The 25,149-nt window shown below is 32.9% G+C and overlaps 5 protein-coding genes across 5 annotated transcripts; 4 read left to right on the top strand and 1 right to left on the bottom strand.

The window, feature by feature from the left end:
• The first annotated feature begins 750 nt into the window (after window positions 1–750).
• LOC107463508 (uncharacterized) lies at window positions 751–6,004 on the top strand. Its single transcript, XM_016082306.3, has 13 exons — window positions 751–1,128; window positions 1,617–1,761; window positions 1,853–1,989; window positions 2,142–2,343; window positions 2,444–2,682; window positions 2,776–2,887; window positions 2,971–3,112; window positions 3,191–3,333; window positions 3,434–3,600; window positions 3,702–3,995; window positions 4,091–4,146; window positions 4,253–4,467; window positions 4,800–6,004. Exons 1-13 carry the CDS (start codon window positions 898–900, stop codon window positions 5,972–5,974), a joined length of 3,258 nt encoding a protein of 1,085 aa, XP_015937792.1. The 5' UTR covers window positions 751–897; the 3' UTR covers window positions 5,975–6,004.
• A 915-nt stretch (window positions 6,005–6,919) lies between these two features.
• LOC107463511 (glutaredoxin-C1) lies at window positions 6,920–9,141 on the top strand. The gene is made up of 4 exons (XM_016082309.3): window positions 6,920–7,356; window positions 8,082–8,170; window positions 8,637–8,735; window positions 8,832–9,141. The coding sequence occupies exons 1-4, from the start codon at window positions 7,253–7,255 to the stop codon at window positions 8,915–8,917; spliced, it is 378 nt and encodes a 125-aa protein (XP_015937795.1). The 5' UTR covers window positions 6,920–7,252; the 3' UTR covers window positions 8,918–9,141.
• A 1,694-nt stretch (window positions 9,142–10,835) lies between these two features.
• On the top strand, window positions 10,836–14,497 carry LOC107463509 (anthranilate phosphoribosyltransferase, chloroplastic). The gene is made up of 10 exons (XM_016082307.3): window positions 10,836–11,097; window positions 11,188–11,331; window positions 11,483–11,644; window positions 11,742–11,825; window positions 12,255–12,443; window positions 12,954–13,044; window positions 13,154–13,213; window positions 13,373–13,491; window positions 13,841–13,975; window positions 14,086–14,497. Exons 1-10 carry the CDS (start codon window positions 10,882–10,884, stop codon window positions 14,113–14,115), a joined length of 1,230 nt encoding a protein of 409 aa, XP_015937793.1. The 5' UTR covers window positions 10,836–10,881; the 3' UTR covers window positions 14,116–14,497.
• A 149-nt stretch (window positions 14,498–14,646) lies between these two features.
• Window positions 14,647–16,922, bottom strand: LOC107463510 (uncharacterized). The gene is made up of 3 exons (XM_016082308.3): window positions 16,019–16,922; window positions 15,640–15,687; window positions 14,647–14,828 (listed from the first exon to the last, which is right to left on the bottom strand). The coding sequence occupies exons 1-3, from the start codon at window positions 16,842–16,844 to the stop codon at window positions 14,782–14,784; spliced, it is 921 nt and encodes a 306-aa protein (XP_015937794.1). The 5' UTR covers window positions 16,845–16,922; the 3' UTR covers window positions 14,647–14,781.
• A 2,382-nt stretch (window positions 16,923–19,304) lies between these two features.
• Window positions 19,305–25,018, top strand: LOC107463551 (uncharacterized). The gene is made up of 5 exons (XM_021130008.2): window positions 19,305–21,232; window positions 21,625–22,611; window positions 23,217–23,442; window positions 23,858–24,000; window positions 24,323–25,018. Exons 1-5 carry the CDS (start codon window positions 19,559–19,561, stop codon window positions 24,632–24,634), a joined length of 3,342 nt encoding a protein of 1,113 aa, XP_020985667.1. The 5' UTR covers window positions 19,305–19,558; the 3' UTR covers window positions 24,635–25,018.
• Window positions 25,019–25,149: the final 131 nt, after the last annotated feature.

Consider the following 25,149-nt stretch of genomic DNA (forward strand, 5'->3'; position numbering starts at 1 on the left):
AGCCAAATGTGAATGATTGTGTCTAGTGTGTGCGGCAATGATTAGATTTATTTATTTTACATTTGTATTTATTTATGGCCAATAAGAAAGAGCAATAATATAAGGTGATTGGATAACGTTTCTAAGGTTGTGGTTCGCAGCCATTTTGTTTTGATATGACAAATCATTCTCATGATTTTGTCACTCTCTCAAATAATGATAATAAGCAATAATATATCTATCTTCTCCACTTACCTTTTCAATTCCCTTTTTTATTGTCTTCTTATACAATTGAATTGGACCAACAACACTTTTTTCATTTTTCATTATTCATATTTTTTTTCCTTTCATTTTCTTAAGTCCATTCATGCCTATACATATATATGGTTTAATCCTTCTTTCAACTACCATTATTATAAACTAATTTATGAGAATTAGTTCCACAAAAACTACTAAATTAGTTTATAGTTTGACTAACATCTAAAGTAAGAAGAATTGAAGAAATGAAAAACAGAAAAAATTAAGAAATCCTGAACAAAGATACATATATAATTAAATGCAGGTTCTATGATTCTATAGATGACAAGAACTATATATATACCCGTGACAGTTTCTCTATCGTGTGATTGTTACACGTGGTTCTGTTATATTAATTACAACCTCAAAGGTCACGAAGTATAAAACAATTGTGTCACATTGTTCATTCACTACTTATCCTTATAATGCATTATTATTCATCCAATCAATGGCCACTAATACACAAATATATACATATAACGTTCATCACTTATCCTTGAAATAGAAACACCCTTCATTTATTTCAACACTTTTTCACTTCACAAATTCACCATAATGTTCACTTTGTCACTCCATTAATTTGAGAATTCCTACTTTGTGTTAGTTTGAGTGTTCTCTGAGATGGGTCTGCATAAAGTGTTGAACTTGTGTATGGTACTATGTTTGGTTTGTTCATCACTACTGTGTTCAATAACCAAATGTGATGGTGGTGGTGGTTCAGATCATTTCTCTTTGAAGTTCTTGAAGGCACCTCATGCATTCTCTCATTTGAGCTCAGCAGCATTTTCATTTGAAGTTGTTCATTCTGGCAATGGTGGAACATGTTCATCAAACTGCAGCCTCAGTTGCAAGGTTTGTCTCTTTCTTTTTGTAGTAGTAACTCATTTTGTGGCCAAATTTGTTAGTGTTTGCATTATAGAAAAGATGGTAGAATTTCGTTTTAGATAGTACGAGAGTGGATCGAATCGTATAAAGGTACTTCTGTAGCTAAAAGTAGAGTGAGATCTTTCTATTAAGGAGAAAACTCAGATGCAGTTAACTTCATGTGAGGTTGATAGTTGAGACTCGTTAGAACGACTCTCAACTATCAACTTCACATGAAGTTAACTGCACCTGAGTATTCACCTTCTATTAAAGGAGAAGAACCACTCTCCTTAAATACATCATCAAGCATCCCAGTGCGAAAAATTCAGGTGTTGTTATTGCTGTATGATGAAGTGGACTAATTTGTTACATGTAAATTAGAACTAAAATGTTGGTTATTGCTTTTAATTTCTAACTTTCTATTATGGGATAATGCAAATTTGATGATTATGTATATATATATACCATGTATGCAGTTGGATGATGGGATTGCATCAGATTGTAAAAATGGAGAAAGAGTTACATACTCAAGCTTGAAGGATGGAAATCATACATTTGAAGTGTGCAACAATAATAATGGGGATCAAGGACTTGGATGTGTTACTTATAATTGGACTATTGGTGAAGAACCATTCTCTATCTTTATGCTTTTAATTTGTTCTGAATTTAATTTTACTTATCACTAATTTAATTTTTTATTTTCTTTTTTCAGATACAGTTCCTCCAACTGCATATATTACAACTTCAACAAATTTCACAAGTTCTTTAAATGTAACAGTGAATGTATCTTTCAGTGAACCTTGTATGGGTGGAGGAGGTTTTGGATGCAAGTCTGTGAATGCTTGCAATGTAAGTTAGTTGGTGGTTTCATTTCATGGTTAACTTTGATTAAAATTCCAATTGTTCTAATCAAAACAGGAACAAAGAATAATGAATAAGTGACATAGATTCTATGTTGAATAATGAATCTTTAACAAAGTGCTGTTATAATTGTTTTGCAGCTTCTTGTCTATGGTGCTGGAGAGGTTATACCATCTTCCCTTACAATTTTGAAACCAAACCTCATGTACTCTCTTCTTGTTAGTTTGAACTCGACTGCGCAATTCGGCCGCGCAATCCTTGTAATGGACAGAGATTTCTGCACAGACATGGCTGGTAACAGCTTTATAAGAAAGCAAAATTCAAGTGTCTATGTACATTTTGGTGAGTATTTATATATATAGAGAGTTTATTAAACAAAAATGATAATTTTGAATGTCAAGAACTATAGTGAATCCTGCAAATTTTTTAACATGATCTACAGATAGAAGAAAGGTTTATGTGAACCTCAGGACTCATATACCAGAGAAGCTACTTCAACTTAACAGTGAAACAAGAACAGTTCAAGCAACTAATGACAGTGACAAACTAAAAGTATATTTGTACTTCTCAGCACCAGTTCTTAATTCATCTTCAGAAATCATGAAATCTCTCAGCATCAATCAGGGTTCACTTCTTCCAATCAGTGAAGAGAGTCTTGGAAACAGAAGATTCGGATACTCGGTTGGTTAAATATAGCTTTTGCTTAATCTAGTTTCATCTCTTCATAATTATACATTATATTCTGTTTTTTTCTTTGACATACTCTGATTTCAGGTTGGTAATATCTCCCATACTGCAATTATCTCAGTCGATTTCAATTCGGAGTCTATAATAAGCAGAGAAATGACTCAATTTTCTCCAACTTCACCAGTTACTTTCCTTTATGGTACATGTTATCCACCAAGAAAAAAACACTATCTAGAAATCTAGATTCATGTGCTAATGTTTCTTTCATGTGATTGAATTCAGATTCTAAGAGGCCTGCTGTGATGTTGAGTACATATAGCATGAGGACCAAAGAACACAATCTCCAAGTATTAGTTGAATTTGCAAAGCCTGTGTTTGGTTTCAACACCTCTTGTATATCAGTTTCTGGAGGCCTTGTAAAAAGGTATGCATTTTCTGTTCTCTATATTGCAAAGTTGATGATGGATCCTAATTAATCAAACTTTTTTTCATGTCTCTCTAGCTTCCATGAATTTAGAAGGAGCACATACATTGTTGAGTTACAAGCAGATGATGATTTAGTATATGTCAGTGTTCCTGAGAATGCGACTCGCGATGTAGCAGGAAATCAAAATCTACCTTCCAATGTTCTACAAGTTAGGCACTGTAAGATGACTGATTAATGATTACTACTAATCTTTTCTTTTAAAAATTGATGCTATCTATAATTTTTGTTAGACATTGATACAACTCATGAATGATGCAGACACTATGCCTGTGATTTCATCAGTGGTTTCTGCATTTACAACTGCTTCTTTCATCGCGACTGCGCTGGTGGCAGGGCTGCTTACTATCTCAACAGCAAGCCTTCAATCTGTTGGTACATTTACAAAGTCAGCTTTCTTGATTGTTGATCCGGCGAGGAATCTCTTTGTAGGATACTTAACTACCTTGAACATCCTACTTACTATTAGAAATTGTTTAGTTAACTTCAATATCTTTCAATATATTCTCAAATTTTGTAAATCATGCAGAGAATTTTGTGTCATATTCAAGTCTTTGCACTATCAAGATGGTTAACAGCCAAGTTACCAGTCGAGTTCTATGAATTCGCGAGGCATATGCGATGGACTGTACCTTATTTTACAGTGCCATGGGAACCTGGACAACTGAACCTATTCACTATAGCCTCTGGTCCTTATGGAAGCTCTGATTCATCATTCAACAAAGCTTCAAAACCAATTCACCAAAGCTTTAATTTGAGCATTGCAGCTTCATCAGTGTATGGATCACCACTTACTTCTTTAGAGTACCAGCAATTTTTTGAGGTAAGACCAAGTTAACTTATTCATCAAGCTACTGAAATTTATCAATGAAAATTGGTTAGTATCCCTTAATGAAAGACGAAAATGCATACCTGCAGAGCGAAAACATGAGGCCGGAAGCCGAATATATTTTGGATTCACAGCATTACAGTGGGTGAGTTTTATGGATGTTAATAGTCTATACATTATGTTACATATATATGCAATAATCAACTTTCAAATTGTTTTTTTTTTCCCTTTCCCTTTTATTTTATTTATAGATGGACAGATTTTTATAGAAGCATGTTTTGGTTAGCTGTGATCTGTGGTGGTTTGCTGGTTCTGCATGCTCTTCTCCTCATGATCCTGAAATATGGGAAGAGAAACTCTGATAAGCCAAGGACATATGGAGCACTTATATTTCCAAGATTTGAGATATTCCTTGTAGTTCTTGCACTACCTGCTATTTGCAAGGCCTCTTCTGATCTTATTAGTGGTAATCTTAATGTTATTTATTTGTCATTTAGAAACCTTAACTTGTGTTCTTAGGGTATTGTTTAGCAAATTGCATAGTTTGAAGTTTGAACAAAAAACAAGAGAGGTATCAGTTAATAAGGTAGAGAAAATCGAGATTTCACGTGAAATAGAAAAAGTAAACTAAATGACAGAATTATAACAAGATTTAAATGGTAAAATTATTTGACTTAGTAAAATTTTGTAAAATCGGTTGATTTATTTAAAGTTGTAATATCTTTAAGAAGTTAAATCGAGATTCTAACTGTGATGACCAGGTCTAATTTTTGTCATTTGAATGTGTGGATTTTATAGGGGGAGGTCCTTCAGCAATGGCAGTTGGCATTCTACTATTGGTTTGTGTGTCTATTGTGCTTCTATTTTTGTTCCTATTCCTCTCAATTGGTATCACATTTGGGAAACTACTTCAATACAAGGAAGTTCATCAAGAAGGTGAGGAATTTCATTGGTATCAAGAGCTTATTAGGGTAACTCTTGGTCCAGGTAAAAGAGGCCAATGGAGTTGGAAGGACCAACCAAAATCTCTTCACCTAATCATCTTTGGACCACTCTTTGAGGACCTAAGAGGCCCTCCAAAATACATGCTTTCCCAAATAACCGGCGGACGCTTTCCAAGCCTAGGCGACCGGATCATTGCCTCAGACGACGAAACAGAAGACGCCGAGGCGCCTTTCATCCAAAAGCTCTTTGGGATTCTCAGGATTTACTATGTGTTTCTTGAAACCATAAGGAGGGTCACCCTTGGAATAATGGCAGGTGCATTTGTGCTAAATGGAAGTTCCAAGACACCAATTATTGTTATTCTTTCAATGACATCATTTCAGCTATTCTTTATGCTGCTAAAGAAGCCATTCATAAAGAAAAAGGTTCAGCTAGTTGAGATAATCTCACTCTCATGTGAGTTTGCATTCTTTGTTACTTGCTTTGTGCTCTTGAAGATGGATATCTCATTGGGAATTGAGAAAAAGCTTGGGATCTTTATGATTATGTTGTTCCTAGTGGAGTATTGTGCTCAACTTGCAAATGAATGGTGTGCATTATATAGACAAACAAGGTTTCTTGACCCTCAAGAAAAGTCATTCTTCAAAGGATTGAAGATTGCTTCAATTGGTTTTCTTTTGTACTTCATGCCTCAAAAGGGAATCAAGATTTTGGAGAAGGAGTTGCCACAAAATGGACACGAAAATCGAGGAACCGGCGGCAATGTTTTCGGAGAGGGAGACAGATATAGAAGCTCTGATAGCATGAGTTCAGGTACACCTGATAGACCATGGCTTAAACAGTTGAGGGAATTTGCAAAATCTAGTTTTGGTAGAGAAAGAAGTGGAGCAATGAATGATCCTTCTACTAGTGGTACTAGTAGGTGGAGTGGTTTTTGGGGAACCAAAAAGAGTGGTAGTTCATCTGATTTCAAATCAAAACCTAGTTCATTGTACCAAGATTTGGAAGCCATTTTTGCATCCAAGTGAATTCAAGTTGTGACAAAAATTTGTGTCTAATTTAAGGACAAGTGTTATTTATGTGTAACAAAGTTTAGGTCATACAAACATACAAGATACAAAAATAGTAAAATCTATTATACTTTTTATTTAAAAAATGTTATTTAATTATACTTATTAGGTTTAATTATTCTATTGGTCTTTATAGTTTCATGAAATTTTTAATTAGGTCTTTATACTTTTTTTTTTTAATTAGGTCTATTTTAGCAATAATTGACTTAATTTTATAGGGACCTAACCAAAAAAATTGGTACAGAGACCCAAATAAAAAAAAAAAAGTATAGGGACCCAATTAAAAAAAATTAGTGCAATGACTCAATTAAAAGAAAAAAAAGTATAAAAACCTAATTAAAAATTTTGCAAAAGTATACAGACCAACAAAATAATTAAACCTACTTAGTATTAAATTCTGAATTTTTATAACTATACAGTGTCTCTATATTATAATAGTTTCCAACATATATTTTTTATCTTATCGCTTACTTTCTCTCCCTTTTATTTCTTTCTTTATGTCTCTAAAATGGTGGTATATCAAACATATTTTTATGGGTTCATTTGATATATTAATTTTATTTGTGCAATGGAAAAAAAATGCATATCTAGAAGTCGTAGAATAAAATGATTTTTTTTTAGGTAAAATAAATTTAATAAATACATAAATAATTAGAGTGATAGATTATTTTTTAATAATTTTTAAAATTTAGAAAACTTAAAAAAGGCTTAAACAATTTATTATGTTAAAAATATCAATACTTCATATAAAACGGTATCATAGCAAATTTATTTAAATTTTAAAGACTCAATAGAACTATTTTTTCAATAAAAATAAAATAAAATCGACCTTTCAAAAAAGTAATTTCTAAATTTGATGTTTGACTTTTAAGTTTTATCCCTTTTCCTTAAATAGACGACATTGTCGTTTCATCAAAGAGCCAAAAGACAAAGACGACAACTCTCACCGATCATCACTAAACGCAAAATCAAAATCAAACCCTAATTTCTTCTGCTTCTCCAATTCCATTCAATTCTAACTTCAATTTTCCTTCTATTTCTTCCGAAAATCGAACCAACCCTTCAATTGTTGCGGTGGCAATCAACTGCAGAATCCCCAACACGTGCGCTTCTCAGATATTGCCACCATTAATCCCTTCTTGGGAGCTTGTAACACGTGTCCCTTTCCTTTCCCGAAAGCTGCAACCTTTTCCACCTGTGGTTTTGTCCTCTGTTCTGTGATAAAAGGGTAAAAAAATGGGGTCTTTCTTGAGTTCACAGAATATAAGCAAAGAGGAACTTGAAATGGCGTTGAATAAGGCTAAGCAGATTGCATCTTCAGCTCCTGTTGTCGTTTTCAGGTATCTCTCGTTCTCAATTTTTGAATTTGATTTTTTTTTAATCGAGTCAACGACCCAATCATATGATCACACTTTTCAAACCTTGATTGTTATGCAGGTTGTGACTTGTAATCATGAATAGTGTAGACTGTAGAGTAGAGCTTTAAAATTAAAATTGAAATACCATGATACTTGTTTTGGTTGATACATGGACACAAAATTTAATCATGCTACTTCAAAAAAAATTTTTTAATAGCAGATTATGGAAAATATACCAGAAAATGGGAAACTCACCTATAGTTAATTTTACGTGAAATTGATAGTTGAAAGTCGTTAAATAATTTGACAAGTTTGATTAAATGGTTAAATTGTTAAATGATTTGACAAAATTGATTAAATTGTTATTTAGCGACTCTCATCTATTTAAAAGTCGTTAAATAGTTTGACAAATTTGATTAAATGGTTAAATCGTTAAATGATTTGACAAAATTGATTAAATTGTCATTTAGCGACTCTCAACTATTAACATCAGCCGAAGTTAAACTGCATTTGAATTTTCACAACTAGAAAAATGTTACAAATACGTAGTGATTGATTTGGTTACTATTTTGATGTTCATGAAGTAGTATCTTTTAAAATTCATTAGAATATGAGTTGTAGCATTATATAGTTGGCATTATTGATTGGCAAGGCAATTATGTGTATATGAACAAGGTTCCATTGTTAATTTGTGTGACTGATGGCAGTAAGACTTATTGTGGATACTGCAAGAGGGTCAAAGATCTTCTCAGACAGCTATCAGCATCTTTCAAAGTCATTGAATTGGATGAGGAAGGTAGCTTTGATTTGCTTCTTCTCTTAATTGTGATATTTGCCTTATCATTGTGGCATTATCTAATTTTCATTTCTATGTTTCAATAATGGAAACAGAAAATTTAAGCAATTTCTTAGGCATGATTGATTTCAGCTTTTTTTAATTTTGTGAAGAAAAAAATTAAAACAATCATACAATGTGTACAAAAAAAATAACCAAAGTTTGTGAAATAATACGTGTATTTATACACAAATATATGATAGTTGATTTGGTAGCAGATATACATAATATATTTAAAATTCAAAATAGTAAGAATGTATTTTGTTGCTTTCACTTTTCAGTTTTGAAAACATTAAAAACAAAAAATATTGAAAAATGAAAAATGGAACTCAATATCAGTGTCTTGAATATTGTTCTCTAATGTATCCAATTCTGTCCAAAGGGTTGTTATAATTTTGCTGAGAGAATTTTGTTTACCTATTTGAAGGAGATGGTGGTCACATTCAAGCAGCTCTAGCTGAGTGGACAGGACAGAATACTGTGCCTAATGTATTCATTGGAGGGAAACACATTGGTGGTTGTGATTGTATGTCCTTTTTTCCTTCTGTTTTTGCTCAACCAAATCACTGTTCAAATTTACCTTATATTTGTCAAAAACATTTATGACTCCTGTTCTTTGCAGCTGTTTTGGAGAAACACCGAGCAAACCAACTTGTTCCCCTCCTCAATGATGCTGGAGCCATAGCCAATAACTCTGCTCAGCTCTGAATTCAATACTCACACACAAATAATACACAATGTTTTGTTGCATATTATGGAATAGAATAATGAAAGAGAGAAAGTGTTTTTGTCTTTGTATGAACATAAAGTGCAAGTGTGCAACCAAGAGGTTTGTAATGCAATCTTAGCATTAAATATGGGATGGTGGTTTGTTTTCAGAACTTGTCTAGTCATATGAGTGAATGCAGAATGATAGATAAAAGTTTGATGGATACCTAAAAATTGGTCACTAATATTGTTTTATATATTTTATATTTTAATATGTATTTTATATAAATAATTAATTTAACTATTGATTTTTTTTTTTGTGTACATGGGATATGTTTTGCATTGTTGTAGATGGATTAATGCATATTTAATTGTGGTAATAATTAATATACAAGAGTTCTTATATTCAAATTTTTGTTATTTTTTATGTAACATAAAATTTTCAAAATTTGTAATCTTTCAATAATGAGAATGGCTATAGTAGTGTTCTAATCAGAATTGTTGTAATTTGAATGAGATTTATTTCCATTTCTATCAAATTAGTTTTGATTTTCAAAATTTATTTGATCCAATCACAGCTATGACGATGTATAACATAGATTTAAATATATATTTAAATGCATTGATTTTTAAACATAAAAGTAAAGATATATGCGTTTAAATACACAGGATTCTTTTTTATATCCAGAAAAGTTAACAATATACATGCCAAAATGCATAGGATTTTTAATGCTATGTTATCAACAGAATTTATTTTTTTCTTTATCAATATTTAGTCAACATTTTAAATTTAAAATATTAAATTTTAGATTTTAAATTTTAATTTTTTAATTCTAATAATATAAAAATAAAGTGTTAGTCAAATATCAACTAATATTGATAAAAATGTTAATCTCTTAACATTTCTTTTTCTAATATACTCAAAAGGAAAAAATATAATTAATTTGGAAGGAAATAGGATAATTTGTCCAAAATACACTAATTTGTAATATAATATAATAAAAAAGATATGTTTAAATACATTGATTTTCTAATATGCCAAAGGAAGTAAAGAATGATCACTAATTTAATTAGAAGGAAAGAAAGTTATGTATTGGATAAATCTTAATACATTTCAAAGAAAGTAGTAAGCACGTATTTTCTCAAAAATTGACCAACTATTAGAAGCAACAAATAAATTAACAAGTTTTGAATTTTTTTATAATTTTACTAAAAGAATAGTTAACTTAATTAGCAAATTATCCTTTTAAATTTAAATTATTAATATAAAATATAACAAATGAAAATATTAAAATATTTAATTAATAAAAATACAACACTCTTATTTAATATAACATGTTTATGTATAAATTTACATGTCTAAATACATTGAAAGAAATTATTTAACTTTTAAACACCAAAAATGTTTAACCAATTTGGGATGATCGAGTGGCCTGCTCATCTTTCGCTTAAATAAGTGTCGGATATTCGAATCTCAGTAATTCATTAGCTAACAACACTCTTAAATAGAGTTTAAATTTGCGACGGATTAATCTTTAGTCTGCAGTGTTGGAAGACGTCGTGAAAAAGAAAAAGGTGCATGCTATGGTGCCTATATATATTTGCCTAACTTACTAAAATGAGATAAAATTTAATATTTAAATTAAAAAATATAAAAGTAAACAATTTTTTAATATTTAAAACTTACCATAAAAAGTAACTTCCGCAATTTCAGGTTCAGCACCAAAGTTACAGGCACCATAGAATTGGCCAAAAGAAAAACACCAAAAGTGTTTAAAAGCAATTCAATTATTCAAATCAAAATGGAAAAAAAAAAAGGAATTTAAAACCTAAAACTATACCAATTTGAATTAAGATTGGATCTCATTTTGTAACACACTAATACTTTGGATTTCAATCTCAAAAGTCTCAAACCCATTTCTTCATTCTTTAAATAAAGTTTGACCCAACAAGAACACACATCAATGGCGCACACACTCTCACTCACACAGCCGCATGCTCTCTCTTCTTCTTCCCTCACCACACCTTCAATTCATCACCGCCTTCCAACCTCCTTTTCCCTTAACAACCCGAAAGCAACCACCTTTTCCATCGCCTGCACCGCTTCTTCTTCAAATGCATACGTCGCCGTTTCTAACAACAATGCACGTTCACCTTCCTCCGTTTCCTCCATTACCCAGGTTATCAACCATTTTTCATTCTACTTACTTCCTAATTGATTCAATTCCTTCATTTCTAAGTTGATTCTAATTCTTGTGTGTTTTGCGCAGCTAATTGAATCGTTGATTAATGGAGTTGATTTATCGGAAACTGAAGCTGAAGCTTCTCTTCACTTCCTCTTGAATGAAGCTGATGAGGCTTTGATTAGCGCTGTTCTTGTTCTCTTGAGAGCTAAAGGCGAGACTTTTGAAGAAGTAACTTCTTTTTTGTTGCTCTTGTTTTCAGATTCTATATATAAAGGGATCTGCTTTTAATTTGTTCATTGACATTGGAATTATGAGCTTTTGAGCAACTGCTGAGTTGTTTCCTTGTGTTTGATCATTGTTTTGATTATTTTGTGGATAGATTGTGGGGTTAGCAAGGGCTATGATCAATCATGCTACCAAGGTGGAAGGTTTGCTTGATGTGGTTGATATTGTTGGAACTGGAGGGGATGGTGCCAACACTGTTAACATTTCGACCGCGGCTTCGATACTTGCTGCAGCCTGCGGTGCCAAAGTTGCAAAGGTGTTTTAGAGTGAATATATGTTGATGTGATTGAATATTTGAATTGAAATTGTTTCTGTATTGATGCTTGTTTTGGATATTGTGTGACTTGTTGCAGCAAGGAAGCCGATCGAGCTCTTCTGAATGTGGAAGTGCTGATGTATTAGAAGCATTGGGGGTTGTCATTGACCTAGGTCCTGAGGTTTGTGAAAAAAACAAACATCTCAGTTAGTTTTCTTGAGTTGTGAATGTGTTACACTGTTACTTATGGTTCATATTAGCCTTGTTTGTTATCTGATGGCATACTTACTTTGTTCACTTTGCATAATTAATGAAATATGGTTTTTCTAAAAAACTGCAGTATATCACTGGTTAACTGTAGAACATAATAGTGAAAAATTTGCTGCTTATTTGGCGTTCATTGGAAAAGGAAGCTACTTAAGCTAAGCCATAATGTAAACCTATTGGAATGCATTGATGTATATCTCGAGTCCTGACATCTTCATAAGAAAGTGACTATTCTAGTCTTCTAGGCTCTATCTGTGTATTTTTGTTTAAATAATAGGATTTATCTTATAGAAATTATTGATGAATGCATTCAGTGATTCATTTTCCTATCCTTGCAAATTAGGGGATAAGAAAATGTGTGAATGAAGCAGGAATTGGGTTTATGATGTCTCCGAAATATCACCCAGCAATGCAGATTGTCAGGCCTATTAGAAAAAAGCTGAAGGTAAAAACTGTATTCAACATATTGGGGCCCATGTTAAATCCAGCGCAAGCACCTTTTGCAGTTGTTGGGGTATACACAGAAGATTTGGTAAGTTTATTTGCATAGAATTCATTGGTGTTATTTCACTGAAAAAATGACTTTCTAGTCCATCTGCAGTGTAATCTTTGCAAGTTCTCCAACAGATAAATTTATAGTAAGGGGAGAATGCATAATCAAGAAAGATTCTGTTTGCTCATAATATTAGCATATGAATCATTGATAGTTGTGAAAGCAACTTGGTTCTTTATGGTCTACATTGGAACTTTGTAAATGATTACAACCCCGTCCTGTAGTATTAGCCCATTTAGGTCATTTTGTCTTTTTAATTCCATAAACGTGTGTGGCAGCGGAGCTTCAACCTCTCAGGCTTTGATACGTTTTTTAAACAATCTATGTATTAGTATCCTTCAAATGAATTGAATCGAATTACATGTTATTGCATATGTATGAGTTGGTTCTCTGTACTCAATTATTTGTATAATGCATCCATATTGTTTTTCTTCTGTTCAAATTACACTTCTTTAATTGCCTAGTGTCATCCTCACTTTTATTAAATAGGTCTACAAAATGGCTAAAGCACTTCAAAGATTTGGCATGAAAAGAGCTTTAGTGGTTCACTCTGAAGGTTTGGATGAGATGAGTCCTCTCGGTAAGATCTCCTGCATGCTTTGAATCAGGAGTTTTTTTCATCAGAAGATTTATTTATTTGAATCTGAATTGAGTAGTACTTTCTGACATCTTGTATGAATTTCATGCAGGCCCTGGTATAGTTCTTGATGTTACACCAGAGAGAATTGATAAGTTCTCATTTGATCCCTGTAAGATTATGATACTTTTATTGTTTTCCAGATTTGTTTCTGGAATGAAGTAAATTGATATAGCTCATGTGCTACTAATTGAGTTGTATGAAGGATCTTTTGCATATGTTTACCTCAATGCACTCGTTACATCAGCTATATTTTTTTTTGTGGGGCCAGTGGAGTTTGGCATTCCTAGGTGCACTCTTGAAGGCTTAAAAGGTGGTGGTCCCGAATACAATGCAGAGGTTCTGAGGCGCGTTTTAGGCGGAGAGCCAGGGCCTATTGCTGATGCTATTGTGAGTACCTTTTGTTTTTCAGATAATACCTCTATTCTAGTGATAGGAAAGTGCTGGCCCCTGGCCTTGATATGAAACAGGAATTTATGAAATCAAGTTCATATGGTGTTTGTTCCCATCATCCATCTTAATTTTGACCCATTGACCTTCAATTTTGAGCCAGATTATTTCATTATATTCCCCTTCCTCTGAATTGTAAACACTCAAGCACAGAACATTTTTTGTTGGACTAGAATTCATATTGCTACCATGCCTAGTATTCTGAAATTTGTGTCGAATTCTATGAATTATGATTGCACTTGTCTCTTATAAGATATTTTGAACTTTGTAATTAAAAAAATGGCTATAGATTCTCAATGCAGCAGCAGCTCTTCTAGTCAGCGGCCGCGTAAGGAACCTAGCAGAAGGGGTGTCTGTGGTGCGTGACTCGCAACAATCAGGAAAGGCTCTAAAGACTCTTGATTTGTGGAAGGACCTCTCAAATGTGAGTTAGACTTAAAATTGGATCTTGGATATACTACTTTTGAGTTTTATCTCTCACACATACACACATTTGATGGATCTTCTTTTGCTTCCTGTGTTCAACTATTGCAGAAAATAAAAGAAGATGCTGTCACTGAATAAAAGCTCGAATCATTTTGATGCATGGACTGGCTTTGATGTACATTAATAATTTAATAATCTCGGATGTAAAATTATGTATCCTTCAGTACTATTGCCAAAAAAGGAAAAGGTTTTTAGGAATGTATAGGGGGATTTGAAGTTTTCCATTTTATTTTTTTATTGTTTTATTTTTACAAGAACAAAAGGAGGCAGCACAGGAAAAACATATGTTGTGCTGTTTTTATACAAATTATGTCAGATTTTCAAGAATAAGATCAAGTGAAAAACCCTTCTTACATTGCTCTCTAGTTTCTATAATAGACAATTCTAAGTTAACTCATTTTTTGTATTAATATGAGATATTTGAATAAATTTGACAAGGTCTTAGATTAGAGGATCATAATTGATATCCTCCACAAATATAAATTATTTTTGTTTTAGTACATATGGTAAATATAATATATGAGTGTGGTTTGCATGGTCAATATAACATTGTAAGTTAGAACAAGGTATTGAAGGACTATGCAAAATGAATGAAAATTAAATCCCACATGTTTCTCGTGTTGCATATTTATGTACTTTCTTTGGTAAAAATTACATTTACTTACAACGTGGAATATAATGTGGTACAAACTAAACATCAAACATCACATTCTCACATACAATATATAAATAAATTATGTAATCTTAATATTTATTAGTCGTGGTCCGTGCCAGCACGTAGGTCAATAACCCTGCAATAGAAGTTACATATAGTAAACTCATTAAATTGGAGTAGTGAGGTTGTACTTACCAACTTTCATTAAATTATTAAGGTCCCATAGGTGAACGGGGAATGTTCCTATGTAGATTGTGTCGTACAAAAAAATGTTTCCCTTCATAATTAATTGTTATTTTAAGAGATGGTTCTTGCTTAGTCCTAACTCAACTCAATCAATGAAGCAACTAATTTTGTTCTAAGCATTAGAAATAGGTTACATGAAGATGATATTACGAATGGTTGGATGGCTTAATCAAACATGCTAGGGTTTGTTTGGGTGAGCTTCTAAGAAAATATCTTTTTTTGAATTATCTTTTTTTAAAAGATCTTATGGAGAAGTAAAAGTAATTTTATGTTTAGATATCTCATTTAAAAAAAATTTTTATCTGTCAGTTATGTTTGGATATAACAATATAAAAGTGTTTTTTTGTTTACAACTTTTCAAAAAATATGTTTTTTTTTTATTTTTCTAGTACTTTTATTTTTACTACTGTTAAAAATTTACCAAACACGTTAAAAAATAAAAAAAAATATTTTTCATTAAAAAAATATATTTTTTTATCAAAATAATAGCGCCCAAACAAGCATTAAATCATCTAACAGTTTATAATGTTATGTTTATGTGAAGACATTTTTATAGAAATATTTATCTTAGAAATATAATTATTTATGTATTTTTTTTTACAAATTTAAATTTATAGGATAAACAATTTTATAATATAATATCAGAAATTCTATAATAAAAAAAATCTAATATAAGTCAAACCAAAAAGGACAATAAGTACCTGCTATTATTTCTACGATCATGGGCCTTGTTTTAGAAGACAAACTAACTGCAAATTTTCATAAACCGTCACTTGTTAATTTACAACAAAACAAAATGCAAATTGCTAATCACTCCATTTATTCGTGGTAATATCTATCATTATCATATTTTAGTATATCGTTTGAAGACATTGATTAATAAAACAAAATGGGAATTAGAAATGGAAGGCTTAATTAAAGGCAAAAACTCACATGCAGTTTTGTTTATGTAAAATTGTTGATTTAAAACCGTTAAATAATTTGACGCGTTTGACTAAATTATTATTTAACGACTCTCAACTATCAACTTCACATAAAGACAATTGCATATGAGTCTTCACCTTAATTAAGCTAACAAACCTGAATCACAATTGGAGGTTGAATTGGAGTTCCCACACATGCAAATTTGCTTAATTCCATCAAGGCCATACCCACACGCGCCACCGGTTGCCTCACACGCGCCACAGAACTCTTCACTTTCTTTCACCCAAAACTTCACACGGATCCCATAGGCCCAACTACTAGGCCCATTAAGCCTTATTGGTGCCAAACTATAAGCACTACTATACCCTTCACACTCAAGCTTTGTAAGGTTAATGGACTTAATAGCCTCATATGGTACAGCACAACATACTGGTGGGCCTGACCCAAAATACCCTGAGCCCAATCTATTGTGGCCCAGCCCATCCCAGGCCCGGCACCCATAGTACTCCTCACAGCCCATTCCTGAAACATTTTTGCATGGCAAGTGCTTCCCGGGAAAACCTTGGAACAATGGTGACATAGCCGAGCAACCTATGAGCATAAACACGTTCTCCGGTGCCGGATTCATGTACGGTGCACGCCACGGCTCGACCGTGAAGCCGTTGCCCTGGCCGCCGAGCACTAGGGTATCGCACGTCGACATGTTAGGCTCTTGAAGTGTTAGTGCTTGGTATGCATAGTCTATGTCTAGGACCCTATAGGATCCGGAGCTTATGTGGAACATGAGGACATTGTTGATACAATGGAGGAGGTCCTTGAAGCCGGGGTGGCCGCAACCGTATCCGAGGGCAAAAGGGTAATCTATGGTTATGTTGCCACAAAACGATCTGCATGAATTCATGTAGGTTGAACTTATTAATGGAACAAAAATAGTAATAATAATTATGAGACATAGAACATGATGTGTTAATGTTGTTAGCATGGTTGTGAAACTGAAACAGGACAAGAATTGTGTCTAAGAATGAGTGTGATTATTTGTGAGGAGAGATTGATGGGAGTAGTGTCAAGTTTAGGGTTTATGCGAATGATATAAATAATAAATTTAGCTTTACTCACATGTAATGTTGGGGAATCTTGTTCAATTTTTTTTATGGGTTTCTTTTGCTTTTTGTTGGGGACAGAAATGATTAGTTTTTGTAGCTTTTGAATTTCTGCTGAGAAATTTTTTTATGCAAGTGGTTTTTTATTTTTTAATTATTATTATTATTATTATTATTATTAACATCGAAGTTTATAGAAGTCATACTAAAAACATTTATATTTTTGTCAAGTCAACTTAACAAGTTTGTTTGACTAAAGTAAATAATTCAAACCTTAAGAAATTTTATAGAGATATGCTTTGCTTTATTGGGGCATGCACCTCTATATATATATATAAAAGAAAAATATAGCTTGATAATAAAAATATTAAAAAACATAAATAATAGGTAATAGAAATAATAGATATATTAAATATTCATTTTACTAGGTATACGAATGGTTATTTTAATATTAAAATTTAGATAGATAATTTAAAATATAGTATATTTTTATTTGATTAGTAATTACTTATGTTGTTTAAGATAGAAAAAATATGTTGTCATGCCTTTTATGATTAATGTTACATCTATTTTATTGTCAATTTTAAATTATTTCTTGTTAAGATTTGAATTAACCATTGTATCTATTGTCGCTTTATTTGATTTGATTTTATTTATAAGTATCATATTTGAATGTGTTATGTAAGATGAATATTATTTTTGCACTATCATTTCGATCTTTATATATTAAGAGACTATCTCAGAGAAAACTACACAAAATTATATTTAAAAGCCAAACAAGTCCCATAGTAATGAGATGGCATAACTTAAGAATTTAATAGAAACAAAAATAAAAGGAAAGCATGATATTGGTCAAAAGTGAATAAGCCAAAGAAACGGATAAAGTATTAAATTATTAATCATGATTTATCCTATATCTTAATTGGGCAATGTGCTCGTTGAATTTTCAGACAACTCCCTACATATTTTGATTGGTAGGTAGCAGGTAAAATAAATAAATAAACAACATACATACTCTCACTTTTTTATTTTTATTATTAGATTAACAATAGTATTTTTTTAAATTATAATTAAGTATTAACTATGATATTTTTTTAAAATATGAAATGATTTAATACACGGAGTATAAATCAGATTGTCCGATTTTTAGATACACAAATTAGACGGTCCGATTTGTGTTAAAAAAATAAAAAATTTGAGGTATAAAAATCGGACTTCAAATTTATATATTTTCACAGATTTAAAAAATACCAAAAATTACAATATTAAAATATATCATCACATCTGTTTCAATAACAAAAAAAATTAACCACATATTCTCATCTTGATATATGTCCCATTTTGTTTTATTTTATATACTTGGACTGTTGGACTGGAAACCAAACTACTTTTCTACATCCTCATTATATTTCTCCAACTTAAATAATATTATGCCCTCAATGCAAAGTCTTAATTTAGTAGTCATCATATATACTTTATAATAAATATATTTAAATTTGAGATTTGATTAGATTAAATAGTAGATAAAATTTTTAAAATTATTTGTATTGATGTGCTGTAAGTAAATTTATAATATTTAAAATTAAAAATTGTCTAATTTATCTGATGAAATTACAAATACAAACAAATAGTCTTATCAAATATAAAATAAAAAATCAAACCTTAAATTTATCATGATAAAATAATAATTTACAATAAAATAACAAATACATATTTTTAAAGATGAATGTCTATATAACATAATTATTTAATTCAATAAATGATTCATTCATTTCTATAGAAATGGAAATAGTTGATCATCTTTAAAGAATTTTATGATAAAATAATTAGTTAGTCATAATTGATGGGGATTTTTTATTTTAATATGAAAGAGTGAAGAGAGTTTACGTTAATGTTACAAAAAATAGAGTTTTACAGTGTTATGGGAGTGCTGCTCTGTGCAAGCACACAGAAAATGTATTGTACTGATAATACGCAGAATGTGTATTTACAATACGCAGACTGTGTATTGTAATTTAATATTAAAATAATACAATACGCAGTCTACGTATTGTAATTTAATATTAAAATAATACAATACGCAATCTGTGTATTGTCTTTATAAATTAAAAAAACATTAATCTGACAAGCACTCTAGAAATTTTATAGCCCTCATAATTTTGTAAAACACCATAACTTCTAATATTAAAAGATTACACCAATTTTTATCCAATATCCAAAATAATTAACCGATATTAGGATGTTCATAAATAAAAAGATGAAAAAAAAAAGTAAACATAATATTTATTTAAAAAGAAATAAAAAAATGGTTTAAACTAAGAAACAAAAAGCTGATTTCCACTGTTTCAGTTTTTTCTGTGCATTGTCATCATTCTTCTTCTTCTGTACGGTTCTCTTCAATGTATCACTGTGCTCTCTTCTCGTTCTCGATCGAATCATCCGCAACGGTTTTTTCGAGAATCTCACTCTCCTTACTGTAACTATTCTCGGCTTCCCCTCTCTTATTTCCATTTCCTTCATTTTTTTTATTTTGTTATATTTTTTTTTTCTGTATCTACGATTTCGTTTCGTTTCGAAATTCATTTCTAAATGATCGATGGGCGAGAGGACGCCGGAATCGTCGGATCTGTTTCAACCACTGCTTCTGCGGATTACTCAATCCGATGGTGACGATGCCGCTGCCGCCGCTTCCGTCTCGCCTCTGTCGCGGTACTCGTCTTGCGGTGGCGAATCGGAGTTCGATCGTTACTGCAGTGCCGCTTCCCTCATGGGAACTCCTAGCGTCTGCGGCAGCGCCGTTACACTCTTCAATGATTTCTCCGACGCTGATTTCGCTAACGGTTTAGATAATTTCACTCTCGGCGGAGGAGGTAGGTCGGAGACGAATCACGACGGTGATTGCGGGCGGAGCCTCCGGTACGGTTCTAGCGGATTGGAATTGTACGGAGATTGCAGTGATGAGCTCGCTATGACTGTGCTTGATTCATCGGAGTTGTTAGGGTTTAGTAATGATAGGATTGGGAATTGTGATAATAATGGTAACGCTAGGGTTGAGGATAGTGAGAAGTGCGGGGTTGGTGTTGGCGATGCGAGATCGGAAAGCGGAATGGATCAATTGGATGATGTGGAGAGAGCACAGGATGATGGGTTATCGGATTTGGAGGGAGAAGATTCAATGCGCATGGTAAGTAATAGTGATGTAAAATTGGAGGGTGGATTGTGTGGTGAGGGTGAGGGATTGGATCAATTTTATAATTTTGGTGTGCAATTGAGGTTGGAAGACAAGGAGGAAAGAGAGAATGAGAGGGTTGAGGAGGGAGGGTTGTCCGATTTTGAGCATTCAGAGGGTGAGGATTCAATGTATAACTATGGAAGCGACAGCAGTGATGGCAATAGGAATGAGTCTTTTGTGGCGAAGAGTGTGCAATATCGCGAGGAATTGGAAGCACGGAACGAGAATCCATTGCTTATAAACTCCTCTGTGGCCTTTGGCTCAAATGACTTGGATGATTTTCTGCTAGATAATGATAGGTTTGATCGAAGTCCTGAGATGTCTGTTTTTTTCCGCGAGAAGCAAAAAAAGAACAATGAAGTTAGAAATGATGCAGTGAACTTTGACTCTGCGAGCTCAGTGGGTTTGGAAAGGGGTAAAGATGAAATGAACATGGTTGCTGTGGGTGAAAAAGTTGAAGAAATCAAAGATGAGCCTGAAGCAGTGAAAGAGGTTATAGATATTACTCCTGCAATGTGGCAGGTTCAAGGTGCCAATAAATTGAATAACGAAATGGATAGTTCTACGCATACCTTAACTGATTTTCCAAACACAGTCAATCCACAGGTCCAAGGTGTTGATGCATTGGTTAATTGTCCGAAAACATCTTCAATCACCATGTCATATGATGTATATTTGGATCCTATCACAGAAGGAGGTCTTCAGCACAAGGGTCTAAATGCTACTGATAGTGGAAATCTGGAGAAGGGGAATAAACACACCAAGAGTGAAATTAGTCAAATTACAACTGAGGCTAATCTTGCTCAACATGTCAAAAACACAGACTTGGGTAGTTCTATGGTCAGATTTGATCACTTTCCTGATAGCAGAGTTGATCAAAGTTCTTCCAATCCATCCAACCATATAGGGAATATGAATGGAAACACATTTGATAGTCATGAACGAATCTTACATCATTCAAATGTTGGAATGAGGCAAACATTAGAGAGTATTTCAACATTAACAGAGCATTTAGAAAAAACTCCTGCAAAATCTAAGGTGAGCAACTAGTACCCGTGTGTTTCAAATTGTCATTTTATGCTGCATCCCTTACCTGATGTATACTAACCATGCATAACATTCAGGAATTATTGATTTTGTTAGATTATTTGAAAAAGTGTATATGTTAGATGAAAATGGCATTGTCATTCCTATTTTGCAACAAAGTTGCTATTTTTACTGTTTGAGAAAGGATGTTTTACCCCCATCCCCCCATCTCTAATCTCTATCGGAAAAGGTTGTTTGAAATGTTGTCACAGACAAATGGTTTGAAGCACCTCACTTCTGCTGCACATTTGAGTTGTGTACTTGCACATTTTGTCAATAATCATTAAATATTCTGCTCGGATGGATTCTCTATTGGGTTTAATATGTTCTACTAACTATTGCAGACAGAGGACTTTGAGTTGAATGAATTCTATGATGAGGTTGTTCAGGAAATGGAAGAAATTTTATTGGACTCTATGGATTCTCCTGGGGCTAGGCATTCCATGCATAATAGAATGATTGAATCACAATTGTCTATGCCTTCAAGAGATGGTGGGCTGACTGCTTCTACTTCTAGTATGGATAATGCTTACATGCTAGGTCAGCGCCCGGCAAGAATAGATAGAATTGAAGTTGTAGGTGCAAGGCAGAAGAAAGGAGATGTTTCTTTCAGTGAAAGATTGGTTGGGGTTAAGGAATACACTGTATATAAAATAAAAGTGTGGAGTGGTAGGGATCAGTGGGAGGTCGAAAGGCGATATCGTGATTTCCTTAGCCTCTATCGTAGCTTAAAAACCTTATTCAGTGAGCAAGGCTGGAATTTACCTTCGCCTTGGTCTTCTATTGAAAAGGAGTCTAAGATGTTTAGAAGTGCATCTCCTGATATTATTGCTAAAAGAAGTGTTCTCATTCAAGAGTGTTTACAATCTATTCTCCGTACCCGGTTCTATTCAAGTCTTCCAAGAGCATTGACTTTGTTTTTATCCCCTCAAGATTCAGATCCTCTTTCACATGTGTCAAATGCACTAGTGTCTCGGTCTTCTTTCACAGGAGGAATCATTGGGAACTCTTCTACTTTGGGGAAAACCATATCACTTATAGTTGAAATTCCACCAAACAAATCTGTGAGACAGTTGTTAGAAGCACAGCATTACACTTGTGCTGGATGCCATAAGCATCTTGATAATGAGAAAACCTTGATTCAGGATCTTGTACAGACATTTGGCTGGGGGAAGCCACGACTTTGTGAATACACTGGTCAGTTGTTCTGCACTTCTTGCCACACAAATGAGACTGCAGTGTTGCCTGCAAGGGTTTTGCATCATTGGGATTTCTCGCATCATCCTGTTTCTCAGTTAGCAAAGTCATATCTGGATTCTATACATGAGCAGGTAACTCTAAAACTAAAGCTTGCCTTTTAAATATTGTTTGTTTGTATGTTTGTTAATGTCCAAATATATGTATAATGTTTCTCTTTTCTATTTTTGGTGTAAAAAACAAGAATTTCCTATCCTAATTCCTGTCCAAGTAGACAGTAAACACTGATATGATATATTGAATATTGAATGGCCATCAGTTTAAATTATCATATGCATTTGGTGCCAAGCTTGTAAAGTAATGCAAAACCAATTTGATTAATGGCTGTTGATGTCTATACAGAATTAGATTTAATTGGCATAGTACATGTGCATATTAAATATTTCATGGTGTTTCATAGCTCTCTATGGGATCCCTAGGAAGTTCAAAGTAGTAAAAAAAATGCCCTAACCAGGGGATTGGAAGTATTTTTTATTAAAAAAATTGAGGATTCGAAGTAATATTTGCGTTGTTCAGCAAGGACTTACTGTTACCTAATTCTGTAACAATCAATTCCTATATGATTCATAGATTCATATGATTTCCTTTTCCTTGCCAGAATGCCAGCCATTTTAACTCTGTATATTTTTAAATTAGTCTTCCCATTCACTTAAATTTTCACTGACAAATTTCTCTGCAGCCTATGCTTTGTGTCACTGCAGTGAATCCCTTCCTTTTGTTGAAGGTCCCAGCCTTGCGTCGTGTTATGAATGTCAGGAAAAAGATAGGAATCATGCTTCCATTTGTTCGCTGCCCATTCCGGAGGTCTATCAACAGAGCACTTGGAAGCCGGAGGTATCTCCTTGAAAGCAATGACTTCTTTTCTCTGAGGGATTTGATTGATCTTTCCAAAGGAGTCTTTGCTGGTAAGCTTCTATTTCTTGTTCATTGCTTATTTGTACATTAAATGGAATGGGAAGTTCATTTTTATTTCATTTACATTTGTGTTTCATCTCTTCAGATGAATAAATGTGGTTTCACTACACTATATTTATATCTAAACCCTAGTTTTTCACCTACACATGCTTTGATGCATGCATGAAGAGAGATCCATCTGGTCAGAGCATCCGGATTTAAGATTAATTAAATTGCCTATGCTGTAAATTAATGCACATTGCTTTATACTTTTCACTGAATTTTCATTTCTCTCTTTTGGTCACATGAGATAATAGAACTATCCTATTGATTATATATTTTAAATCAAACTAATGGTATACTGTGAAGTTTGTGTGCTGCATTTCCTATATAAAATGTTCCTGATGTATAACAACTATTGTGCAGCACTTCCAGTTATGGTGGATACTGTGTCAAGTAAAATCATGGAACACATTACTGACCAGTGTCTCATATGCTGTGATGTGGGAGTCCCTTGTAGTGGCCGACAAGATTGTAGTGACCCATCTTCTCTCATTTTCCCATTTCAGGTTTGTCTGCATGTAGCCTAAGATTGTCACAGAATTTGTTGTGGGTACCATAGGGATCTGGAAGTTAATTTATTCTAAAATTTCCTTCTATATTATTTTTATCAGCACTTCCATTGGGATTCCTTATACAATTGTTAGGTTTCAAGTAGCGAGTGGTATTGTTCCATTTGATATAAGATATTTTTGAGCCCAAATTTTATTTTTATTTTTATTATTATTAGGATAAAGGAATATGACACTTTTCATAGAATCACATTTTTCTTATGGAATTCTTCTGATCTAGTCAAAACAACACTCTTAACCTGAGCTTAATTATGAGCAGGAAGATGATATCGAAAGGTGTAAAGCTTGTCAATCTGTTTTCCATAAGCGTTGCTTCAGAAAGCATGCGAACTGTCCTTGCGGCACACAGCTCGGATCAAACGAGACAAAGAGCTTAACTAAGATTCCAAGCCAGAAGGGAATTAGTGACTCAAGTGGAACCTTGGACTTGTTAGGGAGGGGACTTAGTTCTGCTAGGTTATCACCTAAACTACTCTCTGGGTTATTTTCCAGGGAGAAGCCAGAGAAGACCAGAGAGCATAAAGACGAAAATATAATATTAATGGGTTCATTGCCAAGCAATTCTTTATAATGAAAATTTATGCCCTATGTCTATATCTCTTGTTGATTAGTTGTACTATACATTTTTGTTACATCTTATTCTTAACGATGTTTGTTCAATAATCACAGTTGTCTGTGTAGTCAATTTTGGGTCATCATTTCCTTTTGTAACAAAAATTTTTGTATAGTGTTTAGGCTATTTTCTTTGGAGAAAAAGAAAAAGGTCTACGCTGTTCTGTTCTGTTCTGTTCTTGTATTCATTTATTTGTTCTATTCATTATATAGCTTTATCAGATTTTGTACGTGCATTTGTTCTCATTGATATGATTGCTTAATTAGTAATGTACCTTCTTTCATGATGAACTTCCCAGTCCCACTGCTGGAAAAGATTCTTAGAACCAGACAATTATTTGGCTAAAAGTTATCTTAGACATTATTGATGTGGATATTCAGCGGTAAGTCAAATGTATAAATGATTATGAACATTTAGTGATAATTTTGGTGAATGTAATAAGTAAACTTTTTGCCCCTCAAATTCATTAATAA

This window comes from Arachis duranensis, chromosome 8, assembly GCF_000817695.3.
Source record: "Arachis duranensis cultivar V14167 chromosome 8, aradu.V14167.gnm2.J7QH, whole genome shotgun sequence".
NCBI classification, from domain to species: Eukaryota; Viridiplantae; Streptophyta; class Magnoliopsida; order Fabales; family Fabaceae; genus Arachis; species Arachis duranensis.

What these genes read in the sequence shown, in the direction of transcription:
- LOC107463509 (XM_016082307.3), top strand. Translation starts at nt 10,882, where the DNA reads ATGGCGCACACACTCTCACTCACACAGCCGCATGCTCTCTCTTCTTCT. An exon ending in GGGTATACACAGAAGATTTG is followed by an intron (nt 12,444 to 12,953) that starts GTAAGTTTATTT and finishes TTTATTAAATAG; the next exon opens with GTCTACAAAATGGCTAAAGC. An exon ending in TAAGTTCTCATTTGATCCCT is followed by an intron (nt 13,214 to 13,372) that starts GTAAGATTATGA and finishes TTGTGGGGCCAG; the next exon opens with TGGAGTTTGGCATTCCTAGG.
- LOC107463510 (XM_016082308.3), bottom strand. Translation starts at nt 16,844, where the DNA reads ATGCTAACAACATTAACACATCATGTTCTATGTCTCATAATTATTATT. An exon ending in AACCTCCAATTGTGATTCAG is followed by an intron (nt 15,688 to 16,018) that starts GTTTGTTAGCTT and finishes GAAAATTTGCAG; the next exon opens with TTAGTTTGTCTTCTAAAACA. An exon ending in GATCGTAGAAATAATAGCAG is followed by an intron (nt 14,829 to 15,639) that starts GTACTTATTGTC and finishes CTTCTATTGCAG; the next exon opens with GGTTATTGACCTACGTGCTG.
- LOC107463511 (XM_016082309.3), top strand. Translation starts at nt 7,253, where the DNA reads ATGGGGTCTTTCTTGAGTTCACAGAATATAAGCAAAGAGGAACTTGAA. An exon ending in GCTCCTGTTGTCGTTTTCAG is followed by an intron (nt 7,357 to 8,081) that starts GTATCTCTCGTT and finishes GACTGATGGCAG; the next exon opens with TAAGACTTATTGTGGATACT. An exon ending in ACACATTGGTGGTTGTGATT is followed by an intron (nt 8,736 to 8,831) that starts GTATGTCCTTTT and finishes TGTTCTTTGCAG; the next exon opens with CTGTTTTGGAGAAACACCGA.
- LOC107463508 (XM_016082306.3), top strand. Translation starts at nt 898, where the DNA reads ATGGGTCTGCATAAAGTGTTGAACTTGTGTATGGTACTATGTTTGGTT. An exon ending in ACTGCAGCCTCAGTTGCAAG is followed by an intron (nt 1,129 to 1,616) that starts GTTTGTCTCTTT and finishes CCATGTATGCAG; the next exon opens with TTGGATGATGGGATTGCATC. An exon ending in TGTTCTACAAGTTAGGCACT is followed by an intron (nt 3,334 to 3,433) that starts GTAAGATGACTG and finishes TGAATGATGCAG; the next exon opens with ACACTATGCCTGTGATTTCA.
- LOC107463551 (XM_021130008.2), top strand. Translation starts at nt 19,559, where the DNA reads ATGGGCGAGAGGACGCCGGAATCGTCGGATCTGTTTCAACCACTGCTT. An exon ending in TGGATTCTATACATGAGCAG is followed by an intron (nt 22,612 to 23,216) that starts GTAACTCTAAAA and finishes ATTTCTCTGCAG; the next exon opens with CCTATGCTTTGTGTCACTGC. An exon ending in CTCTCATTTTCCCATTTCAG is followed by an intron (nt 24,001 to 24,322) that starts GTTTGTCTGCAT and finishes AATTATGAGCAG; the next exon opens with GAAGATGATATCGAAAGGTG.